The sequence below is a fragment of the Cephus cinctus genome, unplaced genomic scaffold (genome assembly GCF_000341935.2).
Source record: "Cephus cinctus unplaced genomic scaffold, Ccin1 Ccin1_scaffold0315, whole genome shotgun sequence".
Taxonomy (NCBI): domain Eukaryota; kingdom Metazoa; phylum Arthropoda; class Insecta; order Hymenoptera; family Cephidae; genus Cephus; species Cephus cinctus.
In genome coordinates, this window is record NW_014333017.1 from 105284 (window position 1) to 126668 (window position 21385).

Sequence of the window (21385 nt, forward strand, 5' to 3'; positions counted from 1 at the left end):
CGTGATAATCATTAAAGCAATTATTTTTCTTACCTAAATCTTTATCTTCCCAAGTTTTCTTGGCTTCCAGAAGAGCATCGTAGACTTCACGACTTGGTTCAGTTCCACTGAAAACGTAATATCTTGCTCTGATCCTCTTGAAGAATTCCAAGGAGGTGTAGTACGAGTTTCCATGATGAGGTACGTAGGTCAGATCCATATAAACTGGCTGAACTTTGTTCTTCGAGTCCTTGTTCTTTTTCTCATTTTTACCAGGACTCTCCGATCTCTTTTTATTCTTGATATTTTCAGACACAACCTTCTTCGGCTGCTTCCTTTCCTTCTTCGGTGTACCCGGTGCACCCTTATTCGACACTTCATTAGCCATTGGCGCAGGTGCCGGAGTAGGAAGTGCCAAGGGTTCACCCCAGTCATTAATCACGTCGAAGTTCAAGCCTTCCAAAGCTGTTTCCGTCGTTTCCACTGAACTCGCATTTACTGCAGATTTCCTGAGATTGAACTTTCTTGGTGGTTTTGGCGACGGCAATCCCAAAGGAGCACCCCATCCTGCAAGAGGATCTTTCTTGTCTTTGGGATCTTTGGAATCATCGGAATCTTCAACGAAGGAGGCAGCCATCGGGTCCAGCTGTTTGGAGCCATTGGATAACTGTGCAAGAGTACCGTTGCTATATCCAACGGTATCCTTGTCCTTTCCATCCATAAGTGCTTTTTCAAAATCCATATCAGCTTCGTCAACATACTTTTTGGATTCAGATTTTGGTTCGTATCCGCCAGCGAATTCTTTCTCAACGGTGAATCTCTTGAACGAGTAGTCGGACTGAATTGGAATTGGCTCGCTGATCTTTCTGCTGGCAGGATCAGTAAAGGCGGGTTTGACAGTTGTCAATGGTGGTACAGTTGGTAGCTCTCCGTAGAAGCTGCTACTCATGGCAGCCGCTGAGAATTCAAGAGACTTCCCATCCTGGGACGTCGAAGATAATGGCGAAGCTGGCGTCTCTTCATCGGAGTAGCGCGGTTCCTGCGTCATCTCTGAACTGGTCCTGGAGTCGTCAACCTTGACGTCGGTTTTCTCTGCCAGGACGACGGTCTCGCCCTTTTCATTGGTTGCCTCAGTGATCTCCTTCGTAGTCGTGATGATCTCACCGTCGTCGGACATCGTCCTGGTAGTCGTGATGGTCGTGCGAATCACTTCACCTGATCGGAATCCTTCGGGAGTGGCGGTCCTGGATCGGCCCTCGGATTTTCTATCGGGTGTTGATCTTCCAGAGGGCTGCATCGAGGCGCCATCTCTGATCAGGGGTGACACTGGAATTTCTGGGGTGGACTTGCCAGTGGAGCCACTGAAGACAATATCTCTAGGTAGGGATATATCTGGGGATGATTTTCCAGAGTAACTCTTGTCGTCGGAGATCAAATCTCTGACGGCCGGTGACACGACCACTTCAGACTTGTCCAGTGGTGCCCTGATCACTTCCGATTGATCCTTGGAATCCGGGGTAGACTTGCCGGAATCAAAGAAAGTTTTGACGTCAGGCGATGACGTTCCTGAGGTCGAGGTTACCGTGGTTACTGTCCTCCTGATGATCTCTTCAGTTCTCAGTCCTTCCGGTGTCTCGCTCACGAATCTCTCCTCGCTGACTTTCTTATCTTCGTCGTCCTCGCGTCTTTTGCCGGTTTTCTCTTGACCTTGGGAAGAGTCGATTAACTTCTCCAGAAGATGCTCGCTGTCTAGGACATCGGAACTTTCCTTAACGTCCTTCTTGGTGATGACCTCACCATCAGGACCGGTTATTGTCGTCACCGTTGTCACTATTCTTTTGACGTCAGTTGTTTTTTGGATTTCCGGTGTTCCTTCACGACTCACAATCCTCGTCACGTACTCCGGACCGGATTCTGAAGTGATCTTCTTTGTTCGCTTGATCGTCTCCACAATTTCCGGTGTACCTTCGCTTGAGATTATTCTTGTATAGAGTTCCGGTTTTTCTATGTCTGATGACGAACTCGATGGCCTTCCTATGGGTGCTGCATCAGTTACGATTGTTCTTGATGTCCTTGTCGTTATTGTTTCTGTAACTTCCGGTGTTCCCTCACGACTAACGATTTTCTTGACCTCACCAGTCCTTCCTGTTGTATCGAAATCTTCTTCGGATTCATGAATTTCGCGCTTTATTATCTTAGTGATCACTTCCGGTTCTCCCTCTTCGATTATTTCGCGTTTTATGATTCTGGTGACTATCTCTTCCGGTTCACTCTCTTCAATGATCTCACGTTTCACGATCTTAGTTACCACTTCCGGTTCGTCTTCGTCAATAATTTCTCGTTTTATAACTTTGGTGACTACTTCCGGTTCTCCTTCTTCGACGATCTCACGCTTCACGATTTTTGTAACTACTTCCGGTTCTCCGTCGTCAACCATTTCACGTTTTATAACTTTCGTTACTAATATCGGGTGACTGTCTTCAACGACCTCGTCTTTCTGCACCTGCTTCACAAAATCTTTACCATTCACATCCGGAACTTCGTGCTTGGTACCAATTTGTGATACGGAAGATGTCGTTGAGGTCGACCAGGTCACTGTCGAAAATTCTTTACTAGTCTCCTTGGATAGGTTTGTCTCCTTCGCCACGACATCCACAAGTACATTTTTACTTTCAGTCAACGACGTACTCGTAATGGCACCCGAAAGTTCAGAGACGATCTTACCAGTCTCCTTAACTTCTTTAATTTCTTTTTCCAAAATATCCTTATCTTCCTTAAGCATCGATGTCGTGACCTTACTCGAGGTATCAGTAGTAACATGACTGACCTCCTTAACCTCTTTCTCAAAAAGTCCTGTCTCCTTGACACTAGAAGTCGTAACAGTGCTAGTAACTTCTGGAGAAATTTTATCCAAGTCCCTAGAAGATTTAGCCAGGACATCAACCAAAACGTCTTTACCATCAGTCGCTATAGTGCTAGTAATGGCGCTCATATAGTCTGTAACAAATTTATCGGCTTCTTTAGATTCTCCGGTATCCGTATCCTTAGCCATGACATCCACAAGGACATCACTTCCTTCCTTAACGCAATCAGTCGTTGTAGCAATGGCGGCTGCTGCTTCAGAATCAGGAGTGTCACTTCGTCCAGCAAAGTCAGGGGTGGATTTACCAGAAAGTGTTGTGATGTGCGTAGTCCTAATTTCTGTAATACCGCCAACGAAGGCTTTGTGAAATTGGCTCTCATATTCGGTTCTATAATCGGGAGTTGATTTTCCAGATTTCTCATAAAAATGACGCATTTCCGGTGTCGAGTATCCTGACCTGTCCGAAAACTTTTCCGAAAAGAGTGACGATTTTGGATCGGGCGTCGATTTACCAGAGATATCGATGATACGATCTCTTGCCGATGATATGTCCGGTGTCGATTTTCCGGTGTCTGGTTCTTGATCATCAAGCGATCGTTTCCGACGATCTATAATTGACGTTGACTCTTCGTGATCTTTGATCGACGATACCTCGGGACTTGACTTTCCTTCCGGTGATCTTTGAAAACGATCCAGTACCGATGCCTCTAACGATTTTTCAATTGATGACGACTCTTCGTGATCTTTTCCTATCGATAGATCCTCTTCGTGGAAGATCGTCTCGTCGATCACGTTGCGACGAATGATCTTGCGCTTGAAAATGATTTCTTCTATTATTTCTAGGATTATGTAACGCGGCAAAGATTTCTTTATGATTATTTCTTGCAAGATCTGCTCCGTGATGATTTTGCCTTTCGAGATGTAATCCTCGATCAGATAGTTTTCAACTTCCGTACGCTTTTCCTCGGATATTGAAATTTCCTCGTCAATATGCGGCGCGGTACGATCGGGAGATGATTTTTTGGATTTTTCTAACTCTGTATCGCTATCCTTAGGATCTAGATCATGAGTGATCTTGCCTGATACACCAGACTCATGACTCCTTTCACTTGAAATACTAGATCGTTTAGATTCGGTAATTGATTTTTTTCTCGATTCCGCATCCAATAATTCTATATCAGGTTCAAGATCACTCAAGATCGTTTCCTTACAGAGACCATGGCCTATGATGATTTCATTGATAATCTGCATGACCAGTGATCGAGTCACGTCCTCAATCACTATGATCTCCTCAACAATTTTGGAAGTGATCTTGCGCTTTTTCGCTACATACTCTTCCAAAATGTATTTTTCAATTCTGAGTCTTTTGGATACAGGGGCGTCTGGTTCTTCAGTCTTCGGTTCCTCTTCATCACCTTCTTCTTCATCTTCCAAGATCGAGTTCCGTGCCAAATCTTTCTTCACTATGATCCCCTCAATGATCTCAATGATGACGTGTCTGGGGACGTCCATTATTATATAAATTTCCGCAATGACATTCGACGAAACTTTTCGTTTTTTATTTACGAATTCCTCGATTATGTATTTTTCGATTTCTGATCTTTTCTCCATGGGTACCTCCAGGTCTTCGTCGTCGTCTTCGACTTCCTTCGATTCCTCTGCCTTAGGACTAATTTGATCCGTTGCTCTTCCTTGATCTTCCTTCCTCGTCGATGGGGTCTTCAAGTCCTCCACTTCGTCGGGAACAACGAAGTCTTCAGGATGCTCAAAGGATCTTGGAGCTTCCTTCGGCTTCTTAGTCTCGTCCACTGGTGTCTTCAAATCGTCCTTTGGTATCTTCGTATGATCCTCTTCTTGGTCGAATGACGTTCTAATCTCTTCTTTCTCTTCAAGGATGCTGGTGCTAGCGGAATGCTCGAATGCTCCTTTGACTCCTTCAAGGAGACTCAACTTTTCTGGGACTTTGTCCTCAAATAGACTTGCAGCTCTTGATCTACCTAGTGGTGTTTTCTCCCCAGTCTCGAAGAGACTATGTGATCTTGATCTATCCTTTGGTGTTCTTTCTTCGATGGGTGAGCTGTCCTTAGACGATCTCAAGGCGCCCATCTTTTTATCGGATTCTGCATCCTTGACAAGGATTTCCTGTTCTTTATCTAATTCCAGGTGCTTGTCATCTGCTTTCTCATCAGCAATGCTAGGAGACTTTGAGCCACTCAAATGATCTTTTACGTCTGCTTTCTCGCTGACGATACTTGCTGATCGTGATTTGTCCAGTGGTTGGGCATCGTCAGCCTTATCACCAGCTATACTGGGAGATTTTGATCTACTGACATGGTCTTTCTCGTCTGCTTTCTCGCTGATGATACTTGGTGATCGTGATTTGTCAGCTACATGGATTTCGTCAATTTTATCGCCGGCTATGCTGGGAGATTTTGAGCCACTGATGTGATCCTTTTCATCGACTTTGTCATCAGCTATACTGGGAGATTTTGATCCACTGACATGGTCTTTCTCGTCTGCCTTGTCGCTGATGATACTTGGTGATCGTGATTTGTCAGCTACATGGGTTTCATCAATTCTATCGCCGGCTATGCTGGGAGATTTGGAGCCACTGATGTGATCCTTTTCATCCACTTTGTCACCAGCTATACTAGGAGATTTTGATCTAATGATCTCTTCCTTGTCGTCGGGCTTGTCACTGAAAACGCTTGGTGATCGTGACTTGTCGGCTGGATCTATTTCGTCAATTTTATCACCAGCTATGCTGGAAGACTTTGAGCTACTGATGTGATCCTTTTCATCGATCTTGTTATCGTCAACTACGCTGGGAGATTTTGAGTGAATAATGCGATCTTTTTCGTCTGGTTTGTCGCTGACAATACTTGATGAGCGTGACATCTGAGCTGCTTGTGTTTCGTCAATCTTATCACCAGCAATGCTGGGCGATTTTGAACCAGCAATGTGATCTTTCTCGTCAGATTTATCGCTGAGCGCACTTGGTGATTTTAATCTGACATCCAAGTCTTTTTCATCTATTTTGTCACCAGCGATGCTGGGAGTTTTTGAACCACTGGTATGATCCTTTTCATCGATCTTGTCACCAGCTATGCTCGGAGATTTTGATCTACTGATGTCATCTTTCTCGTCTGGCTTGGCACTGACGATGCTTGGTGATCGTGACTTATCTGTTGGTTCCATCTCGTCAATTTTGTCACCAGCCAAACTGGGAGACTTTGAAGCACTAATGTGATCTTTCTCATCTGGTTTGTCACTCACGATGCTTGCTGATCGTGATTTGTCAATTGGTTCTTTGTCGTCGATTTTGTCACCAGCAATGCTGGGAGATCTTGACCCACTGACCTGTTCCTTTTCATCAGGCTTGTCACTGATGACACTTGTTGATCGTGATTTGGCACTTGGTTCCGATTCATCAGTTTTATCACCAGCTGCACTTGGAATCCTTAAGTCATCAATATGATATTTCTCATCGAGTTTGTCACTGACAATACTTGGTGACCTTGACTTATCAATTGGCTCTTTATTATCAATCTTATCACTAGCTACTCTAGGGGATTTTGAACCACCGACTTGATCTTTATCGTCAGGCTTGTCACTGACGATGCTTGATGATCTTGACCTGCTAGTTGGGTGCATTTCATCAAGCCTATCACCAGCAATACTAGGCGACTTGGAGCCACTTACGTGATCCTTCGAATGTTCATCAATCTTATCACCAGCTATGCTTGAAGATTTTGATTCGCTGATTTGATCCTTCTCGTCGGGCTTATCGCTGTCGACACTTGGTGATCTTGATTTCTGTATCAACTCTTTTTCATCAATTTTATCACCAGCTATACTCGGAGATCTTGAACCACTAACATGATCCTTTTCATTGATCTTGTCACCAGCTAGACTTGAAGATTTGGATTCACTTATGCTATCTCTCTCCGGCTTCTCACAAGTAATCGCTGACGTTAGTCTGTCTATTAATTCCTTTTCATCAATCTTATCTCCAGCAACACTTGGAGATTTCGAACTAATAATCTGATTTTTTTCGTCAGGTTTATCGCTGAGGGCACTTGTTGATCTTAATATATCGTCCAAATCTTTCTCATCTATTTTATCACCGGCGATGCTAGGTGTTTTCGAGCCACTGATATGATCCTTTTCTTCGACCCTGTCACCAACTAAGCTTGGAGATTTTGATCCACCGACATGATCTTTATCGTCATGTTTGTCACTGACGATACTTGGTGATCTTGATTTATCCGTTAGTTCCACTTCGTCTATTTTATCATCAGCTACGCTGGGAGATTTTGATCCACTAATATGAAGTTTCTCATCAGGCTTGTCGCTGATGATGCTTGGTGACCTTGATTTTTCAATTGGTTCCTTATCGCCAAGTTGGTCACTGATAATACTAGGTGATTTCGACATACCCGCTGATTCAATTTCTATAATCTTGTCTCCAGCAATACTAGGTGATCGTGATTTATCAACAGGTTCTTGTTTTATCGGCTTATCACCAATGAGATTCAGGGATATAGGTTTATCAACTGATATCCCTGCTAGTCGTTTTACGTCAACAATCTCACCAGCAATACTAGTAGACTTTGATAGATCGATTGGTTCCTTCTCGTAGGGTTTATCACTACTAATACTGGGGGACTTTGACAAACTTGGTTCTTTCTTCTCGGACGATTCTTCACAAGCTATGCTAGGCGATATTGATTTATCTAATGGTCCCTTATCATCTGGTAGGTCACCAACTATGCTGGATGATCTGGATTTATCAGCTGCTTCTTTCTCCTCAGGTTTATCACCAGCAATGCTGGGTGATCTGGATTTATCAGCTGGTACCTTTTCTTCTGGCTTATCTCCAGCAATACTTGGCGATCTAGATTTATCTGCTGCTGCCATTACTTCTGGTTTATCTCCAGCAATACTGGGTGATCTAGATTTATCAGCAGGTTCTTTCTCCTCAGGTTTGTCACCAGCAATGCTGGGTGATCTGGATTTATCAGCTGGCACCTTTTCTTCTGGCTTATCTCCAGCAATACTTGGCGATCTAGATTTATCTGCTGGTGCCATTTCTTCTGGTTTATCTCTAGCAATACTGGGTGATCTAGATTTATCAGCAGGTTCTTTCTCCTCAGGTTTGTCACCAGCAATGCTGGGTGATCTGGATTTATCAGCTGTTACTTTTTCTTCTGGCTTATCTCCAGCAATACTTGGCGATCTAGATTTATCTGCTGGTGCCTTTTCTTCTGGTTTATCTCCAGCAATACTTGGCGATCTAGATTTATCTGCTGCTGCCATTACTTCTGGTTTATCTCCAGCAATACTGGGTGATCTAGATTTATCAGCAGGTTCTTTCTCCTCAGGTTTGTCACCAGCAATGCTGGGTGATCTGGATTTATCAGCTGGTACCTTTTCTTCTGGCTTATCTCCAGCAATACTTGGCGATCTAGATTTATCTGCTGCTGCCATTACTTCTGGTTTATCTCCAGCAATACTGGGTGATCTAGATTTATCAGCAGGTTCTTTCTCCTCAGGTTTGTCACCAGCAATGCTGGGTGATCTGGATTTATCAGCTGGTACCTTTTCTTCTGGCTTATCTCCAGCAATACTTGGCGATCTAGATTTATCTGCTGCTGCCATTACTTCTGGTTTATCTCCAGCAATACTGGGTGATCTGGATTTATCAGCTGGTTCTTTCTCCTCAGGTTTATCACCAACAATGCTGGGTGATCTAGACTTATCGGTTGGTACTTTTTCTTCTGGCTTATCACCAGCAATACTGGGTGATCTGGATTTATCACCTGGTTCTTTCTCTTCACGTTTGTCACCAGCAATACCGGGTGATATGGATTGGTCTGCTGGTTGTTTCTCCTCAGGTTTCTCACCAGCAATGCTGGGTGATCTAGATTTATCAGCTGGTACCGTTTCTTCTGGTTTATCTCCAGGAATACTGGGTGATCTGGATTGGTCTGCTGGTTCTTTCTCCTCAGGTTTATCTCCAGCAATACTTGGTGATCTAGATTTATCAGCTGGTACCGTTTCTTCTGGTTTGTCTCCAACAATACTGGGTGATCTGGATTGGTCTGCTGGTTCTTTCTCCTCAGGTTTATCTCCAGCAATACTTGGCGATCTAGATTTATCTGCTGCTGCCATTACTTCTGGTTTATCTCCAGCAATACTGGGTGATCTGGATTGGTCTGCTGGTTCTTTCTCCTCAGGTTTATCTCCAGCAATACTTGGCGATCTAGATTTATCTGCTGCTGCCATTACTTCTGGTTTATCTCCAGCAATACTGGGTGATCTGGATTTATCAGTTGGTACCTTTTCTTCTGGTTTATCTCCAGCAATACTTGGCGATCTAGATTTATCTGCTGCTGCCATTACTTCTGGTTTATCTCCAGCAATACTGGGTGATCTGGATTTATCAGTTGGTACCTTTTCTTCTGGTTTATCTCCAGCAATACTTGGCGATCTAGATTTATCTGCTGCTGCCATTACTTCTGGTTTATCTCCAGCAATACTGGGTGATCTGGATTTATCAGTTGGTACCTTTGAATACTTGGCGATCTAGATTTATCATCTAGTATTTTTTCTTCTGGCTTATCACCAGCAATACTGGGTGATCTGGATTGGTCTGCTGGTTCTTTCTCCTCAGGTTTGTCACCAATAATGCTGGGTGATCTAGATTTATCATCTAGTATTTTCTCTTCTGGCTTATCACCAGCAATACTGGGTGATCTGGATTGGTCTGCTGGTTCTTTCTCCTCAGGTTTGTCACCAATAATGCTGGGTGATCTAGATTTATCATCTAGTATTTTCTCTTCTGGCTTATCACCAGCAATACTTGGCGATCTAGATTTATCATCTAGTATTTTCTCTTCTGGCTTATCACCAGCAATACTTGGTGATCTAGATTTATCTGCTGGTTCTTTCTCCTCAGGTTTGTCACCAATAATGCTGGGTGATCTAGATTTATCATCTAGTATTTTCTCTTCTGGCTTATCACCAGCAATACTTGGCGATCTAGATTTATCTGCTGCTGCCATTACTTCTGGTTTATCTCCAGCAATACTGGGTGATCTGGATTTATCAGCTGGTATTTTTTCTTCTGGTTTATCACCAGCAATACTTGGTGATCTAGATTTATCTGCTGGTTCTTTCTCTTCAGGTTTATCACCAGCAGCACTTGGTAGTCTGGATTTATCAGTTGATATTTTTTCTGCTGGCTTATCACCAGCAATACTGGGTGATCTAGATTTATCTGCTGGTTCTTTCTCCTCAGGTTTGTCACCAACAATGCTGGGGGATCTGGATTTCTCAAGAGGTTCTTTCTCCTCAGGTTTGTCACCAACAATGCTGGGTGATCTAGATTTATCATCTAGTATTTTTTCTTCTGGCTTATGACCAGTAATACTGGGTGATCTGGATTTATCAGTTGATATTTTTTCTGCTGGCTTATCACCAGCAATACTGGGGGATCTGGATTTATCAGCTGGTTCTTTCTCCTCAGGTTTGTCACCAACAATGCTGGGTGATCTAGATTTATCATCTAGTATTTTTTCTTCTGGCTTATGACCAGTAATACTGGGTGATCTGGATTTATCAGTTGATATTTTTTCTGCTGGCTTATCACCAGCATTACTGGGTGATCTAGATTTATCTGCTGGTTCTTTCTCCTCAGGTTTATCACCAACAATGCTGGGCGATCTGGATTTCTCAAGAGGTTCTTTTTCTTGTAGTTTATCTCCAGCGATAATAGGTGACCTTGACTTATCGACCTGCGTATCAGTGATATCGATAGCTGGTTTTACATCCATTGCTGTCGATGCAACCGTGATTATTTCTTCTGGTTTAATAGTCAGGCTTGTAGGAACTTGTGGTTTTATATCCGCCTTCTCGGCTCGTAATGATTTCTCAGATTCGGACGGGCTTGGCGTACGAGACTTCTCTTGTGTTTCTTCACCAACAATGCTCGATGATCTTAGCTTAATTTCCAATTTTTCTTTTTCTTGTAAATCTGCAACTCTAAGATCTTCAAACTTGTTAATGACTGCACTAGGAACTTTGGTTTTATCAGTTTCATTTGGTTTGTCAATTAGAGTCTTAGCCTTCATTTCATCCTCTATGAAAGTTTCCTTCACTACTGAGTCTGTTACTGACGGAATTTCTTTGATATCAGATTTTTCCAGAGATTCTTTAAGTTCGACTTTCTCCATAGGAGAAAGTTCTTTTCTCTCAGATTTATCTAATGGAGAAACTATCTTTGTTTCAAATGTATCTACCGGTGATGCTTTCGAGATTGAAGGTTTTTCCGTCAGAGGAATTTTCTTTTCGACCAACGATATTTCTTTAATTTCAGACATTTCTATTGGAGAAGTTTCTTTGCTTTCCAGTTTCTCTGTAGAAGGAACTTCAGAGATCTTTTTAATGGGAGAAATTTGTTTGTCTTCTGGGACTTCCGTTGAGGAAGTTTGTTTGACTTCCAAAATTTGAGTAGATTTAGAGCCTGACATTTCTGCAGCAAAAGATACTGGTACAGATTTATCTATGCTTCTCGGTGACTTTTCTAAACTATCCTCCAGCTCCTGCGAGTCTCTATGAGCAATAGGCGACTTGTCCAAGCTGTCTTCTGGCGTAATTTTGTCGGTATCCCGAATATCTGGCGTGGACTTTCCCGAAATACTATCTCTTTCCGGCGTGCTCTCTCCCGAGCGCAAAGAATCCTTATCTAGCACTAGAGAGTCCTTTTCAGGAGTTGATTTCGTTGAAACATCTTTCAAAGAGTCATCAGGCGTCACCGTCTTAGTAAATGTGATACTTCCAACCGGACAGATTACCGTCTCCTGTCCGCCATCTTCGCTACTGGCAGTCACAAGCATGCGGCGCACTGTGCTGTCGTCCTTGGACAAAGTTTCATGAAGAGCCTTTGATTCATCTTCTGAATCTTTTTCTTCTGGAAATTGGTCTTCTTCCGTTGATTCTTTGATGCTTCTCTTGGTACGTACAGTATCCTCTACAGGACTCTCACGACCTTTCTCAATTTTAGTTACCTCAGAAATTTGTTCCTTTGGTTCTGGTTCCATCGCACGTCCTGTGGCATCAGCCAATTTTGTTTCTGGCAGCGCCTTCTCTGGTGTTTCTGTAACATCCTTTGGAGGAACTACGTCATCCTTCTTTAGATCTTTCACAATTGATTCTACTGATTGAGGAATTTCAGGACTCGCAGGGGCCTTGATGTCCTTTAGAATTTCTGAAATATCCATGGATAATCTCTTTTCAGGAATTTTATCCTTTGAATCCTCAGGGACTGTTTTCTTTTCCAATGTCACAACCTCCTTTTTATCCTGCACAGGAGACACTGTGTCCTTAGAAATTTTATCCACTAGGTCCTTAGGCTTTTCTTTTTGCGTTAGGACATCAACTTTCTCTGTCATTTCTTCTGGACTCACAACCTTCTCGAGTACTGTCTTCTCTTCCAAGGGTTCCTTCAAATCATCCTTTGTTATCTCCTTCTTCTCTGGAAGGACCTCAATATCCTTAACTTGTGTTCCTGCGACCTTAATATCCGTGAAATCTTTGAGAACTTCTTCGCCTTTCTCAACGACCTCAGATTTCTCCGGCTTATCGGACTCAACTGTATCTTTCTTGACCTCCTCTACATGATCCTTCAGGTCAAGCTTATCTTTGTCGACCTCAATTTTCTCTTTTGCGATATCCTTAGCGGCATCGATTTCAGGGACCTCTTGCTTATCGATAACCTCTTCGACCCTGATGTGTTCAGGTTTAACATCGGCAGTCTTCTCCTTGGCCTCGTCCAAATATTTCTCTGTAGTATCAACAACATCAGAAACCTCGGAAGCGTCTGAAAGGACCTCTGCTTCTTTAACCACGTCCTGAACCTCCTTGATATCTTTAATAATCGTCGAAATCTTTTCATCAGCCTCAACAACTTCACTCGCTTCATCTTCAAGAGCCTCCTCAACCTCGTCCTTAGTCTTGCTAGGGACTTCCGCAGGAAGAGATCCAGCAGTAGTAACGGGAACTTCACGAACTTTGTATTCTTCTTCAACGGCCTCAAAATCATCCGCAAGATCCTTTTCTTGATTTTTTAGATCCTTAAGGTCTTTTTTGTCCTTTAATGGAATATCTCTGTCATCCTTGAGAATTACGGAAACAGAATCCTTCGAAGGAATACTGACAAACCCATCAACAATTTTATCCTCTTCAACATCCTTGACATTTACTAAGTGACTATCCACCTTCTCATCAAGGACCTCAGCAAAGATGGACTTTCTCTTCTCGTCCTTAGCCACGGAAACAGGTACACCTTCATCCTTCTCTAAGATCAAAGATAATTCTTCATCCATCATATTCAGGACCTTCTCCTTCGTTAATTTACGCTTAATAACAATTTCTTCAATGATCTCAATAACCACTCTTCTTGGTACCGACATCCTGATGGAAATTTCTTCAACGATACTAATCGTTATTCTGATTCCTTTAGTTATGTACTCTTCAATAATATACTCCTCGACCTGAATCCTCTTTAGAAGAGGAACGGATCCATCCTTATAAACCTGTTCGTCAAGGACATCCTCCCTTGGGATACCGTTCTTAACGATAATCTCTTCAATGATATAAATAAGACGTTCTCTAGGTACACGCCTCACTACAGTAATGTACTCTATGATCTCAATGGTGACCCTGGTCCTCCTGGTGACAATCAATTCCTCGATGACATCCTCGAGCTTGTCCTTACTGGATAGAACTTCCTTGATTTCAGAGGGTAACTCCTTGAACCTTGTCTCGAATTCATGTTCGTCTGTTTTTTCAAGTGCAAATTTAGGCGAAGTCGGTGCAGAGTCAGGTGTCACCATGACGACCTCGGCCTTACCAGGTGAGAGCTTCTGTTGAAAGAGTATTTCAGGCTCTTCAATTTTATCCTCCTCGTCTTCAGGTTTTTCGGACCTCTTTACTTCTTTCTTAACACAGGATTCTTCCAGGCCAGCTTCCATGACGTCGACCTTACCAGCGAAATCGTCAAGGGATTTATTCTCTTCCTCGATAATACTTCTTCTTTTCCTGGACAGGAGGACATCGTCCTTGATTAGCAATTCTTCGCAAATTTCCTTGGTGCTTTTCTCAGGCTCCCTAGTTGGTGAAGTTAATTCTATTCCTTTGTCCTTTATGACCTTGATGCATGGCTCTTCCAGTACTTCGACACCGTCCGCTCTCTCATAGACCGGCAAAGGATGAACAATGTCACTTTGTAGCATCTCTTCTATTTCCTCTTGGGGAGGTAACTCCTCGGTTATGCCGACCTTTTTGGGTATGATCACATCCTCGAGGACAGGCTTGACCTCTTTGATCTCTTTAGCCTCAGGAAGCCCTTTGGCGTCCTTAAGGTCACTGATCTCATTTTCTTTGTCGGATGGCCCTTCAGGTTTATGCACTTTCTCTTGAGGTTTTTCCTGAACTTTGGACTCTTCCTGAATTTTGTCCTCTGTGATTTTATCTTCGGGTTTATCTGCTTTTTCTTTTTCTTGTAACTTCTCAGATTCTTGGAAGAGGATTTTCTCCGAAAGGAAGTCGTCATCCTTGAGGACCTCAGCAACCTTCTTTACGATTTCGATTACGTCTTTTGGTTTGTCGTCTATTTCGATACCAGCGGTACCAGCTAGAACTTCGCCAACGTCCCTGACAGCTTCCTTGAGATCTCTTACAGGACCTTCGAAGATCTCTTCTTCGAAGTCCTCAAGGTCCTTACACCTGGGAATATCGAACTTTACCTTCTCAGGCTCCTTGCTCTCTGAAGATGCTCCGTCGAGACGAGGCTGGATTTCTTCGAGTCTCTCCACGACGCCAGCGAGGGTATCCTTAACGGCATCCTTAGCATCGATGTCCTGAGCTCTTTGTGCTATACCTTCCTGTTCGATTTTCTCCTCCAAGGACTCTAAGGAATCCCTAAGGCTGTCTTTGACAGTTTTGAATTTCTTTGAAGCCTCTTCGAGAAGCGCTTCAACCTCTTTCGCGTCTTCGATGGCCTCTTCGTCCTTGATGTTTTGGGCCTTAATTTCTGCATTCGATAATATTTCCTTAACTTCGTCATCCTTAATTTCAGTGACCGCTTGAACTGCTGGTGCAGGCTTGACCTTAGATAAATCAACACCGACCTCTTTCCTGATGGTATCTTGGATCTCCTCCTGAAGGAAAGCAGCAGTATCCTTTATCGCGGCAACCTTAACGTCCATGACCTTAGGCACAGCCTGTTCGAACAATTCAGACTTCTCAATCTTGCCAACCTTAGGGAACATCTTTTCCATGTCGACTTCTTTCTCGGTAGTCTTTTCCGGTGGTTTAATTTCCTCGAAAATTGCTTTCTCTTGAGGTTTGACCTCTTTAGGTGAACTTGATTTCGAACTGGATTTTTCCTCGTCCTTCTCAGCATCCCTCTTCGATTTTCCAGTGAGCTTATCGATGCCTTTCTCAAACCTATCGGCAACTTTACCGAAAAAACTGAAGACACCTTTTTGCTCTTTGACTGGTGGAGTTTCTGGTTCCTTAAGGTCTTGGGACGCAGCGGCTTGGACCTTCTCTTCCTTATCTTTTTCGAAGTCTTCCATTCTGTACAATTTGGGGTCAACTTCTTCATGAACTGGAAGGTCAGCAACTTCATCGGGAGTCTTTACAATGTCGCGCTGAAGCGTTGGAACACTTTGGCGCACATCGAATACTTTGACTTCAGGTTTAACTATGCTTGGGGTTGGCTGTGGAAAGATTTCTTTGACCTTAGGAGGAGCCTCTTTCTCCTTCACTTCTTCCTTGGCATACTTCTCGTTGATGTCCTCCTTGATCTCATCCAGGGGGATTCTTTCATCCTCTGGAAGGGTCGGGGCCGTGGTGGTAGCACCAGACTCTAAAGTGGAGACCCTCTCTTGAGACTCTTCCAGTTTTTCTTGAATAGGTTCTTTTTGGTCTACTTCAGGTTTGAGGTCTGTGTCAGTGGTCTTTTTCTCAGAGGAATCAAACTTGTCAGGACTCAGACTGGATGGCTCCTTGGTGATGTCTTCGCTATCCTTTTTACCGGAATCATCCTTCTCTTCCGTTTTTTGCACAATTTCTGTAGCCGAAGCAATTATGCCTTTCAGTTCCTCTTCTAATTGCTCCTTGTGCTCCGGGGACAGGTCCTTCTCAGATTCTTGATAACCTTCAGGAACAACCTCATCCTTTTCAGCAGCAAACTCCAATCTCTTCTCTGGTATCTCATCCTTCTTCTCTTCAGCTTCTTCCTTCACTTCGTCTTTAGCCTCGACAATAGCTTTGACCTTCTCGGACTCGACTTCGTCTAGAAGATGCTTCTGCTCGCCGTCGCCACTTATGACGGAATCCTCATTGTAAATCTCCTCCTTCTCCACAATCAGATACTCATCCTCCTCCGTGAGTTCCTGACTTTCTTTTCTGGAAGCGACTTTCTTTGGCGCATCTTCGATTTCAGCAGTGACATCTTCCTCGGTCATGTCCTCATCCTTCTTATCAGTTGCTTCAGCAGTAATCTCATCATCACCCTCGAGATGATCATCCTTGCGAGCCTCTTCAATTCTCTCTGCTTTATTAAGAACTGCTTCGATCTCTTCTACGACTTCTCTCTCCTCCTTAAGGTCAGCCAAGACCTTACTCTCGATAGAATCCAAGGATAGATCTTCGGATTTCTCTACAAGCTTCACAACGGATTCGGGCTCGATCGCAGAAGGCGTCGATACGGTCGAGGAGTCTGTAGTACCCTTATCGCCTTTCCTGGCGAGTCCTCTGATAACGCCATCTTTTTCAGACTTTACAGAGGCCGTTGGAGTGCTTCTGGTTGACTTAGCCGGGCTACCAGGAAGTCTGGCCTTGCTGGGACTTGCGGGTTTTCCTCTGCGACTAATGGACTTTCTCTCAGCTGGTTTTGGTTTAGCCAGGGTCCTTGACACACCTGTTCCTGTGGTAGCTCCTGCCGTAGACATCTCAATGTGTTTCTGTGCGACGACCTTTCTGTTATTGGCGTCCTTTGCGCTCTTGGCTGGCGTCGCAGAGGACGGCTTGCTCGTCATAGTCCTGGAGATAGTCTTCGCGGTAGCTTTCGTTAACTCAACTTTCGAGGCTGAGCCATTCAGAGTCCTTTTTGGAGTAGTCGGAGAGGATTTAATGTCCTTCTTCTCCCCGGGCGGTTTGCTCTTCTTCTCCATCAACTTAGTGCTCTTCGCTTCCGGTTTGCTAGACTTCACCGCAGGTTTTGCTTCTTTCACTTCTTTCTTCTTTGGCTCGGGTTTCGTCGCTTTGGCATCCTTAGCGACGGCAGTCTTATCAATTTCCGTCTTGATGGCATCAGTCTTTTTCGTCTCGTCCTGCTTCTCGATCTTAACAGATTCCTTCTTCACCTCTTTCTTTATCTCCCTCGCTTCCTTGACCTCCTTGACCTCCTTCAGCTCCTTCTCAATCTTCCTATTCTCAGCCACCTTCTTGGTCTTGACCTCAACCTTGGCAGGTTGCTTCGTAGGTATAATAGGCGTCGAACTGACGCTCTTCGGCGGCGACTCTTCCTTGCTAATCTTTGACTCCATCTTCTCCTTCCTCATCTCCGTTATCTTCTTCGTTTCCTTTTCAATGGATCCCAATTTCTTACTAGGCTTGTCTTTCAAGACGGCCAATGAGGTAGACGGCGACAGGCTCTTGGCCGAGCAGACGGGCTGCTTCAGGAAGTCCAGATGCTTCAGTCTTTCTAGGCCTTCGAAGATCTTGCTCTGAGACGTCGATCCCGGGAAGAGGATCCTGGTGATAGTATCTTCAGGATTCGCTGGCTGCCAGACTAAAAGCGCGCAGATCGAGACTAAGTTCTGAATCGGGAATATCAAATTATTCGAATCCTTCTTATGCGACCCAGCGAACAGCTTCGAGTCCGACGCGTGCCACTTCGCCAGGAATTCACGGACCTCGCGACTGTCCTTGCTTGGACTAAGGACGTACATGTCCAGGGTACCATGTCCGACCTTATGATAAAGGTTAATAGGTTCAGGATCCCGATAACAAGGATGCGGACGTAGACCAATATGGCGAAGATTCACCATCATCTCCTGTCCAATGTCCGTGAGATTAAGGATCAAAGGATCAACGTCCTTGTCACCATCCGGTGAATTCGCCTGTCTCCTCTCCTGCAAAAGATCATTTCGTCCCAGTAAGGTTACCGAATAAAAAAAGAAAAAGACCCAATCGCAAGCTCAGAATCAAAATCTACGCTCTCTCTCTCGCTCGTCCAGATATTACCCATGACCTTACCATTAAATTACAGAAAAAGTGTCCAATCTGGGGATAGACGTGCATCTCCCTCTTCTTGCGCAAAACGCTGGAAATTCCACCGATGTTGCTATTGTTGATCCTGGTGACCAGGACGGCGTCCAGTCTGTCAAGGTGCCTAGCAAAGTCCCAGAAACAGGCCTTCCTCGCGAATCCGCCATCAACGAGCATGTTGAACCCATTGATGCCAAAGAGGGCGGCGTCGCCCTGACCGCCGGGGAAGACATAGAGGGTCGGATGACTAAATCGAATATTCCCGACGACGTCGGAAGGTTCCATCAGCTGATCCAAAGTCTGAGCAACCAGGTACTGTTCCAAGTAGCTGGTGAAACTGGTGATTGCCGGGACACCAGCTGTCAGTACGTCATCAGGATTGACTCTCACCCTGCAGGACCTGGTCATCAAATACAAAAATCACTACAACCCACAGACCCAACCCTAACCCAACACTCAAAATATCAAAAAAATATTTTTTTTTTATTACGGCACAATCATCCTAAACATTATCATCGGGCTCAATCTATACCTAGTGCATGATTCCTTGGACAGACGACTGGTCGTCCAGTCTCCAACGGCGGCGCAGTGGATGTCGACGGTAACGCTATTTTCATATGCACGGAGAACGCGTTGCACCTCGTGTTCGCTGAACGCATCCAGAAAGTCAGCAAGACTGAAGGTTCCATCCTGAAAAGCAAAAAAAAAATGACCCCTCAAAATAGCATACAGTGTAAAACAAGCCAAATGATATTGTAATTACAGCTCTATATTTTCTCTTATATTTTCAATGCTAATCGTATTACGCACGTTATACGTATATATACGTATGGAAAATTATAATTTATAAATAACTGTTCGCAACTGACGAACCTGTAGTATCCAGGAACCATTACCGCTGAATGTGTAACCAGCGTGAATAATGTGTCGGTGCTTGGTGAAGCTTGCCAGAAGATTTCTAATACACTGTAGAAGTGTATTTGTCTGTGGGTGTATCAGTACTTCCGTTACGAGATTCTCCGTAGCGTATTGTATTAGTCGTTCGCCTGAAAGATTTACATCCCTTGTAAAGAACTTTTCGCGGAAGAATTGCCATCCAATTTACGATTTCACCTAAGCGTCGTATACGGGATCGTAAAGGAAAGGACAATCTTTTGAGTGCGTCTTGGAATTGCTGATTTTTTATGGAAACAAATTCTTTTTTTTCTTTAAAAGTATCATTTTTACTACTTTTTCAAAAAATTTTTTTTTTGTATATTACCATTTCTAGCCTCCTCTCCTTCGGGTGCCTGCGCCACCAGTGCCTGCAATTCTTTTTCGAGATCCACGTGGCAGCTGTCCTTGTCCCAGGACAAGAATCCTGCAAAGGAAAAAAAGAACATAAATGAGGAATACACTGAGACCGGGAAAAAAAATATTTTCAATAGAATAGGGGATGAATGCGCGTTTACCTTTGAAAAATTGCCACAGGGCGCACCCTGACCTTAAAGCCAACCAGGTGACCCAACCCAACCTTCTACCTCGTGCTCGGTGACATTTTCTAAGGGATGTAGGTTATATTCACGGTAGATACCAATGCAAAAACTACCACCTCACTCACAACCCCCATTAAGTGGCATTTGGGTTACAGTTCAGTTAAAACGCGGCTGTTATTCTTGATGGTCCCTTAGAATTACTTCTAACCTGAATCACGACCTCGACGCTATGCAGGTGCGTTAAATGATGATTTAGAGACGTGATTATCATTAAAATGTATTATCATGAATTTACTTTTTTTTTTATCATGCCACCTTCAATCTACTTAATCGCTAATAAGTTTATGAATCCGTCTTTTATGTCATTATAATTTATACGGGGTACAAGGGCACCCTGGCTGTTTTATATAATCATCAGGGAACATCATCGTAACGTGGAAAGTATGATAATAAAAAAAAAAGTAGTATAAAATCTGGGCAGTTACGTCCACCCGGATTAAATTACAATGATACTTCGAAATTTGAGCCATAAAGATTATGTGGTGAAATTTCTTTTTTTTTTTTAATTTTAGATTTATTTATCTCGAAATAATAATAATAAAAGAATAAAGTCTTAGTTATCAGTTCAAGCCAGTTATCAGGATCAGTATTTATTTCTCGTTCTCGCCGCGGGGGGGCACACAGCACAGTAGGTCATAATCATTTGTTGCCGTGTAAGACTTGCATAGGGGTGGCTTCCCAAAGTGAGGGGATGAGGTTGAGGTTAAGGTTAAGGTTAAGAAGATGATACCTGTCACGAGCTATTATGCCGGGATTGATAAGAACAATTCTGACGAATGACGGATTCGGTTGAGTGATGGTATCCCAACCCTTCGACCCCCCTTTCGCAGGAGGGTGACGTAAACGAGGAAATGAAGACGAGCCACTAGGATTTTTAGTGATCCTAACTTTCGAAGGTCGAGCAAATTGGACGACCTCTGACCTTTTTCAGTCAGACGTAATTTTACGGGCTACGTTTAACAGGGGTCGGCTGGCTGGGGATGGGGATCTGCCAGGACGAATTACGTTGACATTGACCGATGTAATCAATAGGGGTTGCGATATCAAGAACCGAATACACGAATCCTAAAAAGAGCAAACATCGAAAGGGGAAATTGGTAGTTTGGCAGGGGATGAAAGAAAAAAAACAAAAGGAAAAATGTGTTATCTCCCACCCCTTCGTTACCCTCGTCAGAAATTTCGTACTTTTTATTAGCAAATGGACAATTAGCCCTTTTCATTTAGTTTCACGTTAATGGAAAAATCGATACGTAAATATTGGTACAATAAAAGAAAGTCACCCCTAATGTAGATTCGTATGAAGATTTTTTTTTAACTTAGAAAAAAAAAATATTTTCACGGTTGTAACAGCATCCCTTATTTCATTGGGCATTCCCTTTACGGGAACCACCAAGTACTGTACCTTGTCATTTTCGTAACATGGACATTTCCTACAAGGGTGGTTTTGATCTTTCCCAAAGCGTTTCACACCCTCGGGAAACCGTCGTACATACTGAACGACTATGGGGCTGCCTTACGGAGGGTGTTATTAACCCTTAAAATTGCTGCGGCGAGGCAACGAGTCTCGTAATTAGCGTAAATGAATTAGCAGCATCGGCTGTTTCTAGGGGTTGCTTAGGGCGGAGATCGTGACGTCACTAGCACCGCACCCCCCCCCCCCCCC

General features: G+C 43.6%; 1 protein-coding gene across 6 annotated transcripts in view; it reads right to left on the reverse strand.

Annotated features, from left to right (window-relative positions):
- LOC107266446 (microtubule-associated protein futsch) overlaps positions 1 to 21385 on the reverse strand; it is a 46578-nt gene that overhangs the window by 5183 nt on the left and 20010 nt on the right. The window contains exons 3-9 of one of the 6 annotated variants that reach the window (XM_025083708.1): positions 19449 to 19547; positions 19061 to 19233; positions 18720 to 18877; positions 18176 to 18587; positions 10326 to 18051; positions 9271 to 9318; positions 34 to 8985 (exon numbers count right to left, since the gene is read on the reverse strand). In XM_025083708.1, coding sequence (XP_024939476.1) covers positions 34 to 8985; positions 9271 to 9318; positions 10326 to 18051; positions 18176 to 18587; positions 18720 to 18877; positions 19061 to 19233; positions 19449 to 19547 — 17568 coding nt within the window. Of the gene's footprint in view, positions 1 to 33; positions 9319 to 10325; positions 18052 to 18175; positions 18588 to 18719; positions 18878 to 19060; positions 19234 to 19448; positions 19548 to 21385 lie in introns of all 6 variants that reach the window. The other 5 variants (XM_025083707.1, XM_025083706.1, XM_015736925.2 and 2 more) reach the window with 5 other exon arrangements.